This window comes from Crocodylus siamensis, chromosome 15, assembly GCF_052110815.1.
Source record: "Crocodylus siamensis isolate JL-2025a chromosome 15, ASM5211081v1, whole genome shotgun sequence".
In the NCBI taxonomy this organism is placed as follows: domain Eukaryota; kingdom Metazoa; phylum Chordata; order Crocodylia; family Crocodylidae; genus Crocodylus; species Crocodylus siamensis.
Window position 1 is genome coordinate 53,776,454 of NC_143409.1, and position 17,745 is coordinate 53,794,198.

The 17,745-nt window shown below is 57.3% G+C and overlaps 1 protein-coding gene across 3 annotated transcripts; it reads right to left on the bottom strand.

The window, feature by feature from the left end:
* Window positions 1-9,548: 9,548 nt before the first annotated feature.
* LOC149852901 (DLA class II histocompatibility antigen, DR-1 beta chain-like) lies at window positions 9,549-17,689 on the bottom strand. Of its 3 annotated transcripts, XM_090028482.1 has the most exons (6): window positions 16,170-17,680; window positions 15,530-15,802; window positions 12,412-12,693; window positions 12,128-12,238; window positions 10,620-10,643; window positions 9,549-10,243 (listed from the first exon to the last, which is right to left on the bottom strand). In XM_090028482.1, the coding sequence occupies exons 1-6, from the start codon at window positions 16,423-16,425 to the stop codon at window positions 10,230-10,232; spliced, it is 960 nt and encodes a 319-aa protein (XP_089884608.1). In that variant the 5' UTR covers window positions 16,426-17,680; the 3' UTR covers window positions 9,549-10,229. The 3 variants fall into 3 exon arrangements, with proteins under 3 accessions (XP_089884608.1, XP_089884609.1, XP_089884606.1); XM_090028483.1 differs by lacking the exon at window positions 10,620-10,643 and having other exon boundaries at window positions 16,170-17,686; XM_090028480.1 differs by lacking the exons at window positions 9,549-10,243; window positions 10,620-10,643 and having other exon boundaries at window positions 10,650-12,238; window positions 16,170-17,689.
* Window positions 17,690-17,745: the final 56 nt, after the last annotated feature.

The window sequence follows — 17,745 nt, forward strand, 5'->3', positions numbered from 1 at the left end:
GGAGAAGAGTTAGCAGTCCTTCCACAGTTATAGCTCTAGGATGTGACTAGCAAATTGCCTGTCAAGAATGATGGGGGTTGGGGAAGAGACAGAGGCCCTGTCCACACCCCCACCCGCCGCTTCAGGTCCGGGTCCACCTCCCCACCCTCCATGACTTCGGTCTGGGTCAGGCTCCACACCCTCACCCACTGCCTTGGGTCCTGGTCTGGATTCCCCCCTCCCCACTTCCGTCTTGTGTCTGGGCCTGATTCCCCCGCCAGGTGCTTCGGGTCTGCTCCAGCTTCCTCCCCTGTCCCCACCCCACCACCACTTTGGTTCTGGGTCTGGCTTCCCCACTCCCCGCAACCCCTACTTCCCCCTGCCTCTTTGGTTCCAGGCCCACTCCCCCTCCCCTGTTCCCCCTGCACTGGATCCAGGCCCACTCCTCCCCGCTTTTCCATTACTTCAGGTCTGGTCTCCCTGCGCCACCACTGCCACCTGTTTTGGTCTGATGCCTCTCCCCTCCCACCCCGCTCTCCAGGTCTGCCTGGCCCTTGTCCACCTGCCACCCCTCCCCACCCCACTCCATCCCTGTGCACCACCTCTCCCAAGGCATGGTGAGGCATGGCACTCCTGCCAGGTCTGGCCCCAGCCTGCTCCCCCCAGCCCCACCCCTCCCTCCATCCCTGCCCACTGCCTCCCCCTCCCTGCCACCTATTCTGAGGGGTGATAGGGCTCGGCAGCAGTGGGGGCTGCTACCATCATCCCCCGCTGCACCCTCAGGCAGGGAGATGGGAGGGGGAAGCCCAGCTGCTTGGATGGCCACGGCTAGTTCACCCACACAGCCCGGGCTGCCCAGCCAGGCAGCACCCATCCTCTCACCAGCACATGTGCAGTTGACTTGGAACAATATCAACAGGCAGACAGACAGACAGACTAAGGCTTTTATTATATTAGAATTGGAATAACAGAGACTTGGTTGGCGCTCACATGACTGGAGCACTGTCATGCATGGGTAGGAACGGTTCAGGGAGGGCAGGTGGGGGAGAAGAGGAGGAGGAGTTGCACTGTATGTAAAAGAGCCTGATCATTGCTCAGAGCTCCAGTACAAAGCTGGAGATAGGTCTGCTGAGAATGTCTGAGTTAGGGCTAGAGGGGTGAGCAATAAGAGTGATGTCATGGTGGGGGGTCTACAAGACCACAAGACCAGGAGGAAGTGCTGGTTGAAGCTTTCTTCAAAGAGCTAGCAGTAGTTTCCCAAACACAGGCCCGGGTTCTCATGGGGGACTTCAATCACCCTGACATCTGCTGGGAGGGCAGCAAAGCAGTGCCCAGAAAACCTAGGAAGGTTTTGGAGAGTGTTGGAGACAACTTCCTGGTGGAAGTGATAGAGCGGCCAACTAGGAGTGTTGCTCTTCACCTGCTGCTCACGACCAGGGAAGAATTGGTGGAGAATGCAGTAGTGGATGGCAACTTCAGCAGCAATGACCAGGAGACGATTGAGTTCAGGATCCGGAGGAAAGGGAGGATGGAGAGCAGCAGAGTAAGGATCCTGGACTTCAGAAAAGCAGACTTCTACTCACTGTGGGAACTCATAGGCAGGATCTCCTGGGAAGCCAGACCGAGGAGGAGACGAGTCCAAGAAAGCTGGCTGTACTTGACAGAAACCTCACTGAGATTGCAGGAACAATCCAGCATGATGCACAGGAAGACTCACAAGTACAGCAGAAGAACAGCTTAACTAAATCACAAAAAGGAAGCTTATGAGAAGTTGAAACTTGAAGAAATAACTAGGGAAGAATGTCAGAGCATTGTTCGGGCATGCAGGGTGAAGGCAGGAAGGCCAAAGCACAATGGGAGTTGCAGCTAGCAAGGGATGTGAAGGGCAACAAGAAGGGTTTACAGGTGTGTTGGTAGCAAGAGGAGGATCAGGGGAAGTGTGGCTCCGTTACTGAATGGGGGAGGCAATGTTGGCTACAAAGGACCAACTCATAGGATCATCATCAATTCTAGTTTATTGTACAGGATGTGAAGTTACCAAAAAAATCATAAATGCAAACTTTGAGTTCTGAGGGATACTGGCCACCTTAACCCACACTGGCACACACATATGCACACTCATACACACAATTACTGCAATAGTAGTGTAGCACCAATGGTGGTTTATACCTATCCAAGGTGCTCATGTCTGCTGTCGATGGTCAGCTTCCTCCAAGGTGATGTCTTCTTCAGAAGGGGGTCTCCTGCTTGTCCTTCTGTCTGAGTAGATCGGATGCTGGATGAGAGGGAGCCACTGAGGGTCACGCGTCACTGCCTTTTAACCCTTTCTGGCAGACTTCTGTGATCCCCCAGCATCATCTTGGCTGCTCAATCCAGAGGCTGCTGTCCCACATGGGTCTTGCGTAGCACATGACAGCTGTCGGTCACAGTCACTGGGGGCTACACCCGATGGTGCAGTTTTGGGAGTCCCACCCTTGACTCGATTGACTTCAAGGTTTCAGGTGTGTTGATTATCTTAAAATGGCTTGTAGAGTAGAGTTTTGTAACGGTAAGTTCTTCTGGCTAGGCTATTGTCAGTTAACAGCCAGAGGCTCTTGCTTTCTCATTCAATTATCTACTGACTCATTTATACTCCATTGACTTAGGGGACCTCCCCTATATAGCACTCCAATCCCAGTGATTACAATTCCAATGTATTCTTATAATAATCATTTTAGTAATACATGGTATGACTTCCTCTAAGGAATACACTCATTAAAAATTAAAAGATATAAAACATAAAATATCAGGCCATAGATAAGACAGATGAAATATAAAAACGCACTGTGAGAAATATATAAAAATGCCATAAGAGGTAGTGAGGATCAAAGGCCACTGAAGGGGAGTGTACAGAGGAGGCTCCCTATTACAGGAAGTTTTCAGCAGAAGATGCAGAAAAGGCTGAAGTGCTCAATGCCATTTTTGCCTTAGTCTTTACAGGCAAGGTCAGCTCCCAGACTACTGCATTCGGCAGCACAGTTAGGAGAGGAGGTCAGCAGCCATTGGTGGTGAAAGAAGAGGATAGGGACAGCAACAGACAGAGGGAGACTCTGCACTTGCAGGGGCGAAGACAAGGCAGCCTTACAAATGCATCTGGGGCTGGTGGTTTAGGGAGTGAGAAGTGGGTGGTGGTGGTCTCAGCAGGCCCAGGAGCAGGGCAGAGATGCAGCCAGAGAAGTGTCATGGCCAGAGGAAGGGCAGAGACAGGAGCCAGAGAAGGCTCAAGGCTTGAAGCAGAGTATATTGAGTGATAATGATTGCGAGGGATGGGCACTAGTGGTGTACAAAACAGGCTGTATTCGTTTCAGATTTGGATTTGGCTCAAACTGGGGACAGTGATTTGATCTGGATCACTATCTCGATTCAATTCAGCCAACTCAGAATCTGACGATTTCATGCTGGTTCAGAGAATCAGCGATTCAGCCATAGACACACCTTTAAATGTTTTTTCTATGTACAGGGAGGTACCAGGCATGGCTCGTGAATGCCAAGATGCCGGGGTGGAGGGAGCCTCCTATGAGAAGGTGGGGAGCCCCCAGTGAGCTCAGCAGCAGACCCAGAAGTCGCCCAGACGCGCTGCTGGTCCATTCCCGTGATATGAAAATTGTGGTTCATTTCTTTGGAGGCTCACGAATAATAATTCCTCAGGCACACATTGTTAGCAACACAAAGGATATATTTGCAAATAGGGTCAGAGTGAAGACAAAAGACCACTCTGCCCCCGAGGAAAACTCTTAGCTGGCTTTTATCCCTCCTCTCCTGGGCACGTGTGCAGAAACAGGAACTCTTACAACTTATTTCCGGTTCATACAAACATACATGAAATGACGTCACGTCATCCGTCGCATGTGCATTATAATTAACTACTTAAGTATGCGGGGCGGATAGGCATATATGCATTAGCTAATTACGCATGCTTAGAAAGCTCTCCAGGTTACCAAAAGTTCAAACCCCTCTCTCTTCTCAAGGACACAGCCAATTAAATCACAGCCTCTGTAATCTACATGAGAAAGAAGAGGGAGTTTGAAGGTATGTGTGATTTATTATAGGAAAAAGATAGTAAATTAGCCAAGAGGGGAGAGATGTCCTTGGTGGTGTTTCTCCTTATCAGGTACGAAATACAAACTGTGCAGTTCTAACAACACTGTATTCATTATACATTTTTAATAATAATTCTAACACCCGAGTCCACTGGGGAGTGCGTTGGGCTGCGCCCCCACACACTGGGTGCCCCCAGAGCCAGGAGGCACCTCAGTGACAAGAGGTTATCCATTTCTACTAAGTTGGGGACATATCAAGAAATGGATTAACAACCAGGGAAAGCACATGGTTTTTGAGGAATCGTCCCCCAAAGATTAAGGGAAGCACTAAGGTAAAACAAGAGGAAATCAGGAGGAAACATCTATCACATCTGGAGACTGACTCTTCCTGCACATAAACCTTAATTCGTTGCAAAAGAAATATTTACCATACTAATTAATCAAGGACAGACGTTTTATACAGCTACATACCAGACAACAGGAGCCTGCTTAAAATGATCATGACTACAGTAAGATAAGCTGGAAGGGACACCTCATTATTTGTTGACAGATGGCCTAGCCACAAACTCACATCTTCTTGCACTAGTTTCATAGTTTCATAGTAGCTAGAGTCGGAAGGGACCTAGGTAGATCATCTAGTCCGACCCCCTGCCTTGGCAGGAAAGAGCACCGGGGTCAGATGACCCCGGCAAGGTGCTCATCTAACTTCCTTTTAAAAATCCCCAGGCTAGGAGCCTGCACCACTTCCCCTGGAAGCCGGTTCCAGGCCCTAGCCGCCCTGACTGTGAAGTAGCGCCTCCTAATATCTAATCTAAACCTACCCTCCGCCAGCTTGTGACCGTTATTCCTGGTCACTCCTGGCAGCGCACGGGGGAACAGGGACTCCCCCAATACCTGCTGATCCCCCCTCACCAGTTTGTAGCAGGCCACAAGGTCCCCCCTTAACCTTCTCTTGTGGAGGCTAAACAGGTTCAGGTCCCGTAGCCTCTCCTCATAAGGCCTGCCCTGCTGACCCCTGATCATACGAGTGGCCCTCCTCTGGACTCTTTCCATATCGTCCACGTCCCTCTTGAAGTGTGGCGCCCAGAACTGGACGCAGTACTCCAGCTGCGGCCTGACCAGTGCCGCACAGAGGGGGAGGATCACCTCCCTGGACCTGCTCGAGATGCATCTGTGGATGCATGACAGGGTACGGTTGGCCTTCTGGACTGCCTCCCCACACTGCCGGCCCATGTTCATCATGGAGTCAATGACGACTCCAAGATCCTTTTCCATCTCCGTGCTGGCAAGAGGGGAGTTCCCCAACCTGTAAGTGTGGTGCCGGTTCTTCCTCCCCATGTGCAACGCCTTGCACTTATCAGTGTTAAACCCCATCCTATTCTCATCTGCCCACCGTTGCAACCTGTCAAGGTCAGCTTGTAGCCTATTGCACCCTTCTAGTGCACCCACATCCCCCCACATCTTAGTGTCATCAGCAAACTTGAACAGGGTGCTTTCTACCCCCTCATCCAAGTCACTGATGAAGATGTTGAACAGCGCGGGCCCGAGGACCGAGCCCTGCGGCACCCCACTGCCCACGTCCTTCCAGGTCGATTCCACTGTGCAATTGCCGTCAGTAGTTTGTATTTTAACTTTGTGAGTAGGCCCAGCTTAGCTTGAGTTTCACAGTCAGCCGTCACTGGGGCCAGGCTGGAACTGGCTCTTAAAAGACAGGAAAGGACGAGTGTGCCCCTTCCCCACCCTGCAGGTCCACACGGGGAGGGCACTAGCATGCAGTCTCAGGGGGTGCCAGGGGCAGGGCAGCTGGGGTGGGTGCCAATGTACAGGGTCAGAGATGCACTGAAGCAGGGAGCTGGTCGTCTCCTCTCTGGCAGCTGGACGAGGGTCTTTCCCAACTCAAGCTTCTGCCTTGTTCTTGCCTGGGAAGGCAGCAGGACAGTGCACAGTGTAAATCCTTAGCACCATCACCCTGTAACCAGTGACGCAGGTGCCCCAAACCCCATGATTAGTGAAGGGCTGGATGGGGACCCCTCCACATGGGACATTTTTGCAACTCTCTGTGTCCTGGGGTCCCCACCGCAGGCATGGGAGATCCACTAGCTCCAGCAGCGTGTGGTGGAGTGATGCCAGCACCTTGCAGCTGCAAGACAGGATGTGGCACATGGTCCAGTGACATGAGGGTCAGTGAGGGAGGGGCTATCCTCAGCTTGGGGGCTCATTGCCTGGCCCACAGGGAGGTGCTGCCCTGGGTCACAACTCCCAGGCCAAGCCTTGGGCTCTAGTTGATATCTTATGTGAAGGGCTCCCCTGTTGTCTCCTTAGGCTCAGAGATGCCCATGCTCCCATATTACCATCCTTTGTGACACTTTCTGGGGAGCCCTCACCCCTTCAGAGGAGTCCTTCAGCCCCAAGCCCCTCTCTGCTGTCTCCTCTCTGAGCGCTGAGAACAAGCTGGGCTCTGTCACAAGTGCCACATGCCTCAGTTCCCCTGGACTCATTCAGGCCTTGCCAGCTCGTAGCAGAGGAAACATTGCCAGGTCTGGGAGTCACTCCTTTCATTACGTTCAGGCTAGAGCTCCCCTTCTCCGCAGAAGAGGCACCCGGGATTTCCCCAGTGCTTTGATCTCACAGTTCATGCACATGGTCAGTGAGGCACAAGCTCTGTAAGGCTGTCCAGGGCCAGGCAGAAATAAAGGACTCCAGCCACAAGCGTGGGAAACAGCTGCCGAGCTGGACAGCACAGGCTATGTTGTGAACATCTCGGGGCCTGGTTTGCCATTAGCAGACTCAACAAAACCAAACTTCAGATTTTCACCTGCACGATACACACATGCAGCCCACCTGCATCGAGGGAGTGACATCCTCAAAAGCCAGCTACGAGCCCTCTGAACAGGGCACCAGGAGCTGCCTTTGCTCGGGTCCCTGATCAGCAGGTCCAGACGGCCCCTCCTGAGCTGTGGGCTGAGCCTCATGGGGAAGACTCAGAAGTTGCTTGCATGAATGGTTCATGCCCCCCACAGCTGGGGGGGGTACAGCTGTGCTGGCGGCAGTGGGAGCCTGGTGGCGGTAAACTGGGAGCTCCTGCAGACACCACGGGGGACGCACTGCCACATTCAGGTTTGCATGTGCACCCACATGCATCCCCTACACATCCCCTTGTATGCATCATGGCAGAAATTTGTGGCCCTCCACTCCCAGGTCAGCCCCTGTCAGCACTTCAATCACAGTGGATTTGTGATTGCCAACGTTTCCCCCTTCACCACCTAGCACTGACAAAAGGGATATAGTTCCCAGCAGGGCCGGGGCGGGGCAGGGAGCGGAGGCCCCCACACCTGTCCTGCAGGCGCCCGCCTTAGGGCCCTAGAGGCGCAGGTGAGGGAGCTCCAGGAGGAGGTTAGCAGGCTGAGGGGCATCAGAGAAGCGGAGGACAAAATTGATGGGTATTTCCTTTCCCTGCAGGGCCAAGCACCAAAGGGAGAAGCACCCCGGGAGATGCCCTCCACAGCAGAATGGCAGAAGGTTCCCTCCGGAGCCAGGGCTGCTCGCAACGGTGCACGACCAGTTCCCCCAGTCCAGCTGGAGAACAGGGATGAGGCCCTGGTGACACTGGAGAGGAGGAGGAAGGAGAGGAGGAAACCTCTGGAGAGGAGGCCACTCCACGCACTGAACAGACTGGAAGGAGTCAAGTTGACTGGGAAGAAGAGTCGCCGAGCGCTCATCATAGGCGACTCCATCCTGAGAGGTACAGAGGGTCCCACCTGTCTCCAGGATCCCTTGACACACGAGGTCTCCTGTCTGCCCGGAGCAAGGATTCAGGATGTGACGGAGATGATCCCAGCCATTATCAAGCCCACTGATTTACTACCCCATGGTACTAATTCACGTGGGCACTAATGATGCAGCCAGGAGAAGCCCAGATCATCTGATAAAGGACAACCATGCTCTGGGGGGCAAGCTGAAGGGGACGGGAGCACAGGTGGTCTTCTCATCTGTCCTTCCATTGAGCAGACATGGATGACGCCATGAGACCTGCGTCAGAGAGGTCAACTTGCACCTTTGGGAATGGTGTCTCAAGAAAAGCTTCAGCTTCTTGGACTTCAAGATGAGACACATGCTCAGGTGGGATGGGCTTCACCTCTCCCCCAAAGGTAAGCATGTGTCCTCTTCCAGGTTGGCTGATCTCCTCTGGTGGGCTTTAAATCAGGCTCGTTGGGGGAACAGGAGGATGAGGTCAGAGGGAGCCTCGGACCACCAAACCAAGTGTCGCCCTCAAGAACAGCCCAGCCAAGACTGACAGTGAGCAGAAGAAATACCCAGGGAAGAGACCCAGATAGTCCATGGATTAGAAGGGTGGTGCATACACCTTCAGAAGGCCTTAAATGCCTATACAGTAACGCTCCTAGTATGGGGAACAGGCCGGAGGAATTTGCCCTCCTGCTAGCTAACACCAACCCAGACATAGTGGGGCTCACTGAAACGTGGTGGGACACGCACATCAAGGGCTATAGGCTGTACAGGAGAGACAGGACAGGGAGGAAAGATGGGGTGTGGTGCCCTACGTCAAAGAGCAATTCACGTCCTCAACAAGCAGCGCTGGGTCAGAGGAGGGGCAGACTGGAGCGCTCTGGGGCAGAACACAAGGGGGTTGGGGGGAAAGGGACTTGACGGTGGGGGTCTACTACAGACCACCCAACCAAGGAGACGAGCTAGACTGGGAATTGTCAGGTCAGCTCGCGGAGGTAGTCAGGTCAAAGGATGTGGTCATCATGGGTGACCTAAACTATCCGGACATTTGCTGGGAAGAGCAGTGAGCCAGGTCTGACCGCTCACGTAGGTTCCTAGCTGAGATACAGGACCTCCATCTAACCCAGGAGGTGCACACCCCACCGGGGGAGACACCTTGTTGGACCTGGTCCTGGCCACAAACAACGACCTGGTGGGGGGTCTGTGGGTGCTCAGCCACCTGGGCGACAGCGACCATCGCCTGCTGGGATTCACCATCTAGCGCAAGGTGGTGAAGGCCTGCAGCAAGGCAGCAGCCCTGGGCTTCAGGAGGGTGGATTTCACTGAGATAAGGAGACTAGTCGAGGAGGCGCTGAGGTCCCAGAGGGGCAGGGACTTGGGAATCCAAGATGAGTGGTCGTTCCTGAAGGAGACGATCCTCCAAGCCTGTCCAGACATGGGGGGTGAGCCCAGGGGGAAGGCACCAAAGGTGACTTGAAGTGAGGTCTGTGGATCCCAGCAGGATTGGTGGCACCCCCGAGGTCAGCCTCTGTCAGAGCTTCACTCCCATTTGAGGCCTGATTGCAACTCCCACCATCAAAAGGCACGTGGCAGCCACGGGCTGAGGAAACACCAGCTGCAGGTAGGAGCGCGTGGGGGAGCCTGACCTTGCTACACGGGGTGTAAACCCGCACGGCGTCAGAAACAGCCCCAGGGACATGGAGCTCTGAAAAGGAGGGCTCAACACATCACAGGTACTGGTGAGACAGTTTATTGGTCAGAAACACCATCGCCCCCCAGCAGGACAGAAAGCTGCTCCTTTCCAGTCCCCAGGGAGTGATCCAGAGCAGTAGCAGGAGCAATTAAATAGCACAAGCTTCAGCACATGTTTCAAGGCACCTGATTCGACCCCCACCTGCTTCTATCCAACACCCCATGGGACACTCTGGGACCCCAGGACAGATTTACCAGCTCTCAATTGTAACAAGGTGGCTACCAGCTCAGAGACCCCCCAGGACCACCCTGGCCCAAGGGTAGAGCACGTGTCCCCTGGGTATCACTGGGCCCCTCCATCCTCTCCTTTCCTAACATCATGTTTCCACCGCTCAGGCTGAGGGTGATACCGGTCCTTTCCAGGGCATATTAGTTTAAATTGGAGCTCCGCGGGAGTCTCAATCCAAAGGGCTGTGACAACTGCTGGAAATGGCCTTGTCACAGCTCCCCGTGTCTCAGATCAGAGTCCCCTGAAGGTGCCCCCAAAAGCAGTAGCATTTCTGAGTGCAGATGTGGTGCAGGCTTCGGCAGAGAAAGGGTTAATTCTGAGGAGTCAGCCCCAGGGTCCAAGTGAGGATGGAGGGAAGGGAGAAGAGCTCCAGATACAGGGACGGGCGCCAGGAGAGCGGGGCTGGAGAATCACGCTGGGCAACGCCGGCCCCGACGCTGCAGGATCTAACTGAGGAGCCCTGCGGGGAGAGAGGGGAGACGTCAGCACGGGGCAGGGACTAGCGGCACTGGGGAAGGGCCACGGGGGGTCTGACAGGGGCCAGGGCCTCTCTAGAGGCTGGTCTGGAGCCTCCAGGTGGGGGGATGGTTTTGTAGGGCCCAGGATGCTCTGCCCTGGGAGTAGCTCTAGGTGTGGCCTGAATGGCAGTAATGAGGGCGATGCAGACTCCTCCTCTTCCTCACTGCAAACGCTCCATGCTCCAGCTCCCACCCGTGCTGGGCTGGGCAAGTGCTGGGGCGAAAGGGCAGGGGCAGCCGCTCCATGGGCCCCCTGCGCAGCCTGTGGTCCCTGAGGGGGCGGGGGGCTTCATAGGGGTGGACTGAGATGGAAATTACCTGTTGGCTGGGGAACGGGGCGGCCTGGAAAACAAGGAGAAACATGGTGAGAGTCTCACCAGAGGCAGCCCCTCTGAGAGACCAGAGATCCTGCCCTAGCTCTGAGGTGTGGGGCAGACCCCATTAGGGACCCCTCAGCTCCCATTAGAAACCCAAATCACGATCTCACCCAAACAGGGCTGGATAGAGGGGTTCCCTGTGTGCACGTGTAGGTATTTCCCTGATCTGGATTCACTACTCTGTGCTTCGGTCTCTATTTCCAGAGAGCATTCAGCGAGGATGAATTCAACCAGGGTCACGCTTGTGTGAGCCACAGTCTCAGCTGGGAAGCTGCGTCTGTATTTTCATCCTGACCGAGGACAGGCAGGGAGACGGGCAGAATCAGGTGCCAGGAACAGCCCTAGACCAGACCATGGCTGTGCACATTTTGGAGGAGCCCGCGCTGTGTTTTCTTTTCTGCCAAAGCAGAAATTGCAAATGTAGGGAAGAAGGAGGTGGCGAGGGGTGTCAGCAATAAGGAAATGGATTCTGATAAGCATGGGTGCAAGAGAAGATATACTGTCCTTTCATACCACTGACACTCTTCCTGAAAAAGAAAAAAAAAACCCTACCTGCTGGAAATTGCAGCGAGCATTATATGTGAGAAATACGGCAGTAGCAGCACCCGCTAGTTCCCAGGTAGGTGTGAAAGCTGCCTGGGCCTCACAGGGAGCAGAGCCGGGGGCAGTGCTTTCTCCTTTCTGCTGCTGCTCCTCATCTCCTGCCTCCAGGAAAGGGCTGTTATTCTCCCCTCTGCCGGTCCCAGTGCCGGGGGACGTTTTCTCCCTGGGTCTGGTGTAGGCGAGACAATCCTGCTCCTGTCCCACACCCCTCCCCGACTGTCTGGGCTAAGGGGGAGACCAGGACCCCTGACACCTGCAGCCTCTCACACCTGCAGGGCTGAGGATCTGCATTATATTGCACTGCACAAACCCAGTCGGACCCCCCAGCTGCCAGAGTTTCCTTTGCTGGAGCAAGAAGGTCAGAGCCCAGGGACGCTGAAATGAAGGTCTGCTGGGACGATACATTTTGCCAGGGGAAAACCTTGGTCTGTGCCAGCAGTCGAGCAACAGGACAGAGGAGGGAGGTTTGGGGCACAAAGTCCCCCGGATACCTCAGCCCCACGGAGTCCCACAGTGGGGTACACCCAGGGGCCCCCACCCCCTTGGGACTGGCACCTCCGAGCCCAGGGTCACTGCCTTGAAGCAGAGGAGAGGAAATGCCCAGAGTCAAGGCAGGAGCAGCTCTGCCCACCCATGGCCCCTGCTCGGCCCTGCCCCTCAGAGGAGGGAGGGACAGTGGGATCCAGCCCCAGCCCCAGGAGGGGAGACACTGGCAGGTCCCTAACGAAGTCCAGGGCAGCTCGTGCTGGGGTCTGACAGGGAGCGGAGCCAGCAGACAGGCCTACAGGCCGAGCATTTTGCCGCACCGATGCATCCGCTCCAGCATCCCAGCCGGGCCCCCCTCACCTTTCTTGTTCCTCAGGTAGACGAGGAGTCCCAGCGCCAGGAAGATCAGCCCCAGCACAAAGCCCCCGACCCCCGTCAGCATCTTGCTCCTGGCCGAGTCTGACTGCGCCTCTGTGGAGACAGGGGCCGGAGGTGAAGGGCTCAGTCCGGGCTCCCACCCCCTGCTCACACCCCTGCCCCTGTGGCAAAGGGGCCTGACCCTGGACAGCCCGTGTGGGGCTGCACAAAGGGAGACCCCTCCCCTCCAAGACCTCAGGGGCTGCCCCGGGCTCCCAGTTCCTTACTCCAGACCACGGTGATGGGGCCCGGCAGGCTGCTGTGCTCCACCTGGCAGGTGTAGACGTCCCCGCTCCGGGGGGTCATTTCCAGCATCACCAGGATCTGGAAGGTCCAGTCTCCGTTCTGCATCAGCTCCGTGGATACCACTTCGGCCGTCTGCTCCTGCCCGTTCCTCAACCATTTCACCTTGATCCCGCCGGGGTAAAACCCCGTCACGGAGCAAATCAGTGTGTCCGGGTGGGCCTGGGCCCCTGATTTTGTTGGGGAGACTTTCACCTTGGGCTTCACTGAGAGGGAAAGAGATGGAGAGAATGAGCTGCGAGAAACAAGGAGTCCTCCATCAGGGAACGTTTTCTCCCCCAACCCCTGCCTGCCTCGGTTTCTCTCACCCCTCAGCCTGGAGTTTATTTAAATCTTTACTTTGCTACCACTATAAAACTGCTGTGTTTTCTCACATGTAGCACACATGCTTTTCCCCAAGAACAGTGTACTGGGCTTTGCAATGTGAATCTTAACTGAGGAATACGGTAAGAGCAGTTTCCGAGCACATGTGTAAGTCAAATGTGCAGGGACTTTCAAGAAGCAGAGCAAGTGGGAGCCTCCCTGCTGCTGCTTGCTTACTTATGGTAACGAAGTTCATGTTTCTCCCGATGCATGTTGTTGCGGCTGCATTCTCTGCTGCACAATGCATTCAAGGCAGTATGACATTTTTATACTTAAGGCTAAACTTTCATTGTAGTTTCATTTTTTTTAGTTGCAAATGACCTGAATCCAGAAGGGTCTTTCAAAGGCTCTGGATTCGCTTTTTCATTCAAGATCTCAGGGGGAGATCTCTCCATTTTGGAGCCCAATCTCTATGGCTGCAGCACCAAGTGTCCTGTCCTGAGTTAATGGCTTCCAGCTGTGGACAGCCAGGGCCTTTGCTTGGGAGTGGCAGTGAGTGGCAAAGATATCCCAGGTTTGGGACCTATCCCTGTCCCCAGGAGACCACCTCATGCATTTCATAAGCAGGGGTTCGGGTTTTCCATTTGCTGCAGAAAAATGTGGATGTTCTCCTTTAAAGAGAAAGGGGGCCAGGTAGAGGTGCAGCCTCACATGCGAGTCCCCCGGTCTGCTACTTCTCACCTTGCCGGTGGCAGGACCTTACTCCATGGTGGCACGGCTGGTGGGGAGGTGTTGGTGGCAGCAGCAGCAGTGAGTCTTGCCACCTTGCTCCACCCTCCTGTGCCAGGTGCCACCAGCTGGGCCACAAAGGCAGCTCTTGCCTGGTGGTGGACTGGCCAAGGTATAGCCTCATGTCCTGCTGTGGCCATGCAAATCTGGAGGGGTATGTCCCCCCGCATGCCACCCCAACTCATCACGCATGCTGTTACCATGGTTAGGCACCTCCCCTGCCCCATACAACCCCCTTCCCAATATACAGAGGGGCTGTGGCCTCAGGGGGTGAAAGTGAATTGAAAGTGGGAGGCACCAGCAGGAGTGAGGTGCGTGGGGGGTTGCCTGGAGTGAGGGGAAGTGGCAGGGATGTGGGGGTTGTGGGTCAGGAGTGTGGGGCACCAGTGGGGATGAGGGACTGTGGTTCAAGAGTGAGGGGCACTGGTGGAGATAGGGAGGTGCAGGTCAGGAGTGAGGGGTACCAGCATGGCTGCGGGGGGCTGTGGCTTGGTAGTGAGGGGTACTGACATGTCAGGGCTGCTCAGGAGCACAAAGCAGCAGGGGTAGGTGGAGAAGGGGCGGCTGCACCTGGACCCACATCCTGGTGAGTGAAGGGGGCAGGGGAAGCTCTGATTTTCCGTGATCAATGACCAAAATCAAATGCCAAAATATAGAGGTATTTAGATTGTATTTTATTGTAATGTCTGAGGCACTCGCTGGTTTCCAAATTGGTTTAAAACTGTAAATATCTCAATAACCCTTGTGTGCAGCTGACACTTCTATATACAGGGGAGTTTCATTTTAGTCACAGAAAAATGTGGATTTGGAGGTTTTTAATCACAGAAGCTGGGATTTTCAAACAGAGGACAGCAGGACCCCTGCTCATCAGGATGACATTCCTGTTACCTCCTGAATGGAGCGACTTGCCCCACACCCAGAGCAACAAGCTTGTCTTCTAGGAGAGGAGCGAGACCCTTCTGGTTTTCTGCCCTGCTGGAAATGGGATATTCCCTGAGATCTGGGCAGGCAAAGCTGTCTGGGGCCCCAGGAAACCCCCCAGCTGTGGTGCCCCAACCCTGGGGAAAGGCTCCACAGGGCTGAGCTCCCTGGCTGCTGCCTGTGGCACAAGTGCCCCTGCCTGGCCACCCCCCCGAAGGGCCGTGGGCAAAGCTCTTTGCAGTGACTGGTGTCTGGGGCAGGGAGCGCTGATCTCAGTCCCTGGTGGGTGCTGTGCAGCCTGCCCCCGGGTCCCGGGCCCACCGCCCCTCACCAGCCACAGCAGTGCTAGGGGTGGAGAAGGGCCGAGCCCCCCGACCCCACAGCTCCCATTGCTGCATCGCAGGTAGTGCCTGGGCTCCTGTCCGTCCTGACCATGGGTGACCCCTGCGCCCCTCCCCTCCCCCAGTCCTGGCGGGCTGATGCTCCTGGGGCACTTCTGCAACCCCGGTGTGACCTGACTGCCCCCAGCTGCCCCATGCCCCAGGAGTGTCCCTGCAGCTGCCCCATGGTTGTGCCCCCGCAGGGTGACAGTGTGACCCCCAAGTACAACCCTGCACCCACCACCTGCCCCCCCAGGATCTGCACTGCCACCTCCTTGTGTGCCCCACCATGTGATTTCTTTCCCTTCCCAGTCACACCTGCCCCTTCCTCTGCCCGCACCCCTGACGCAACTCTGCCCCTGCCCTGTCAGCATGGCGGGGGTTGTGGGGACAGAAGCTGCAGCTCCTGCCCCCTCCCCCACCGCTTCCCTGCCCCCGGGGAAGGCACCCGACCCTCGTGGACACCGCACCACGCCCAGTGCCACGGGCCTGCTCGAGCATGGGTCAGACGCTGCTGGGGGCGCAGTGATGACGTTCCCGGCGCCCACAGGGGGAGGGGCTGTGGGCAAGCACCCCAGGGCCTGGCCCCGCCCCCGCTCCCTCCCCGCCTGCCTGTGCACCCAGCTATGGCCCCAGACCCGGGACTCACCGCTGCGGCCGAGCACGAGGTCTCGCTCAGGCAGCCCGTAGCAGTACCGGCAGAACGTGTCCACTCTGCCCCGCAAGTCGTCCAGGACCGCCTGCTGGCTGTTAAAGTACTCGACGTAAGGCTCCGCCAGCTCCGTGTCCGCCACGCACACGCCCACGTCGCTGTCGAAGTGACCTAACTGCTGCTGGTTCCAGATGTGCCTGTCCAGATACCTCACGCGCTGGGAGCCGTTGGTGTAGAGACACTCCTGCTTGTTCTGGTAGAGGAAATGCTCTGGGGCGGGGGGACAGCGCGAGGCGGGTCAGGGCCCCCCACCGCAGACCCCCGGGGGCAGAGTGCCCGGGCAGTCACTGATCTGGGACTGCACGGGGCGCCCCCGCCCCCCGCCATCTTCACCCCTCCCGCCCCCCCGGGCTGCCTGGCTGCCCCCCCACCCTGCCCCCCCAGTGACCCCCATCTCAGACCACTGCCCGTGCAGCGCCCGGTGTCCATCGGGGGTGTCACTGCCCCAGCCGTGCACTGCGGGTCCCCCCGCACACCCCCGACACCCCTGCCCTAGCCCCGGGGATCATTTCCCCGCGCAGAAAAGCCCCGAGCTGCGCGGCTCCGGGCCCTGCCGGCCCCCCCGTGCCCTGCTCACCGGGGGGCTCCGTGCAATGGGCCACGCGGGTCCCCAGCACCGCCAGTGTCGCCAGCACAGCCCCCGCCCAGCACCCCCCGGCCCCCGGCGTCCCAGCGGTCCCCATCGCGGCGCAGGGCAGAGCTGCCACCCCTCGATGTCCCGACAGTGAGACGTGCTCTGCCCCGCTCCGAGCAGCCCCCCGCGACACTGCCCCACCCCGGGGACGCCCTCGCCACCCCGGGGACCAGTCAGCATCGGGGCGGAGCGGCGTCATCTGTCGCCGGGTGCAGCCGGGCTCAGGGGCCCCGCGCCACACTTGTCCCTGCTGCAGCAGAGTGGGTGCCTGCCCCCGCACCGCCCTGCCCCGGGGCAGCTGGATGGTGCTGGAGGGAGGGGAGCCCAGGGCCACGTCCACAGAGGGGCACGTTTTGCTCCCAGGGCCCCAGCCCAGGGGAAAGCCCGTCTCCAGGGCTCAGCCACCCCCGGGCTCCCTCAGCTCATCTCCCAGACGGTTCCCAAACCCTGATTTCTCCCTCCCCTCTGCATTTCCCCCCACACCCTGTGCCCCGGGCAGGGCCCTTCCCCCCATGGCACAGGGGGGAGCTGAGCCCCAGAGCCGGGCAGTGCTGCGCAGTGCGGTACACGGGGCTCCTGGGGCAAGGTCAGGACCTGCATGCCCGAGTCCAGGCAACCTTCAGGACTGTGCCCCCATCTGCTCCCCCTGCCCCTCTCCCCAGCCCCCTGTGACCACCCAGCCCCACAGACAGAGGTGCACCTGGGTGCTGAGGGTGGGCAGGATGGATGCGCGCTGAGGAGTCCCAACCCCCCTGTGCACAGAGGGACTAGAGAGGGGTGCAGGGCTGCAGGGCTTTGGTCCCTGGGACCCAATTCAAACTGGTGAAAGGCAGGGCCCCGTGTCCCATCTCCCCCGAGCCCCATGCATGGCACCTGCTGTCTGGGGGAGTTTGTCCATCTCCTCTGGGCTGCTGCTCCCCCTGCCATCGCTTCGTCAGCACAACGATTTTCTCCCATGAGCGGATCCCCCCCAGCCCCCTCTTCTCTGCCCAGGGCAGCGTTGCAGGTGCCCCCACTGCCCTGCTCTCGCTGTAGCTGCCTGAGCTTGTGTCCAGGGCAAGTGCCCCCAAGAGAGGAGCTGGCCAGAGAATGGGGCTTCCTCTGGGCCTGGCTGGCCCTGTGCACCCAGCCAGCCATGCAGTGCACCAGGGGTGTCAAAGCCACCTGCAGTACAGGGTCTTGGACACTTGGACCAATCGTCGGAGGAGGAGTGGGAAAGGGGCAGTGGACCCCCTCACTCCCCATGCTGAGCGTGTGCTGCCACCAGCAGCTGGTGAGAGGGCTGGCGAGGGGCCTCTTGGGGAGCATGGCACTGCGGGGGGAGGCCGGGGCCCCAACAGCCCAGGGCTTTGGGGAAGGAGATGAGGTTTTTTGTACTTGACAACCTCCGTGGGGTGGAGGCAGATACCCCGCTCCCCCAGCGGGACACTCACTTGCAGGAGACAGGAGGAGCAAGGGCGTCTGCAGGGACGTCCCAGGGCCACGTCCAGCTAAGCAGGACCTGGCATGACCCGGCCCC

Bases quoted from the DNA above. Each gene is read 5' to 3' on its own strand.
- LOC149852901 (XM_090028480.1), bottom strand. From the start codon at position 16,425: ATGACGCCGCTCCGCCCCGATGCTGACTGGTCCCCGGGGTGGCGAGGG. The intron at 15,803-16,169 runs GTGAGCAGGGCA...CCCCCGCCCCAG, and splicing joins CCATTGCACGGAGCCCCCCG to AGCATTTCCTCTACCAGAAC. The intron at 12,694-15,529 runs GTGAGTCCCGGG...TTTCCCTCTCAG, and splicing joins CCTCGTGCTCGGCCGCAGCG to TGAAGCCCAAGGTGAAAGTC.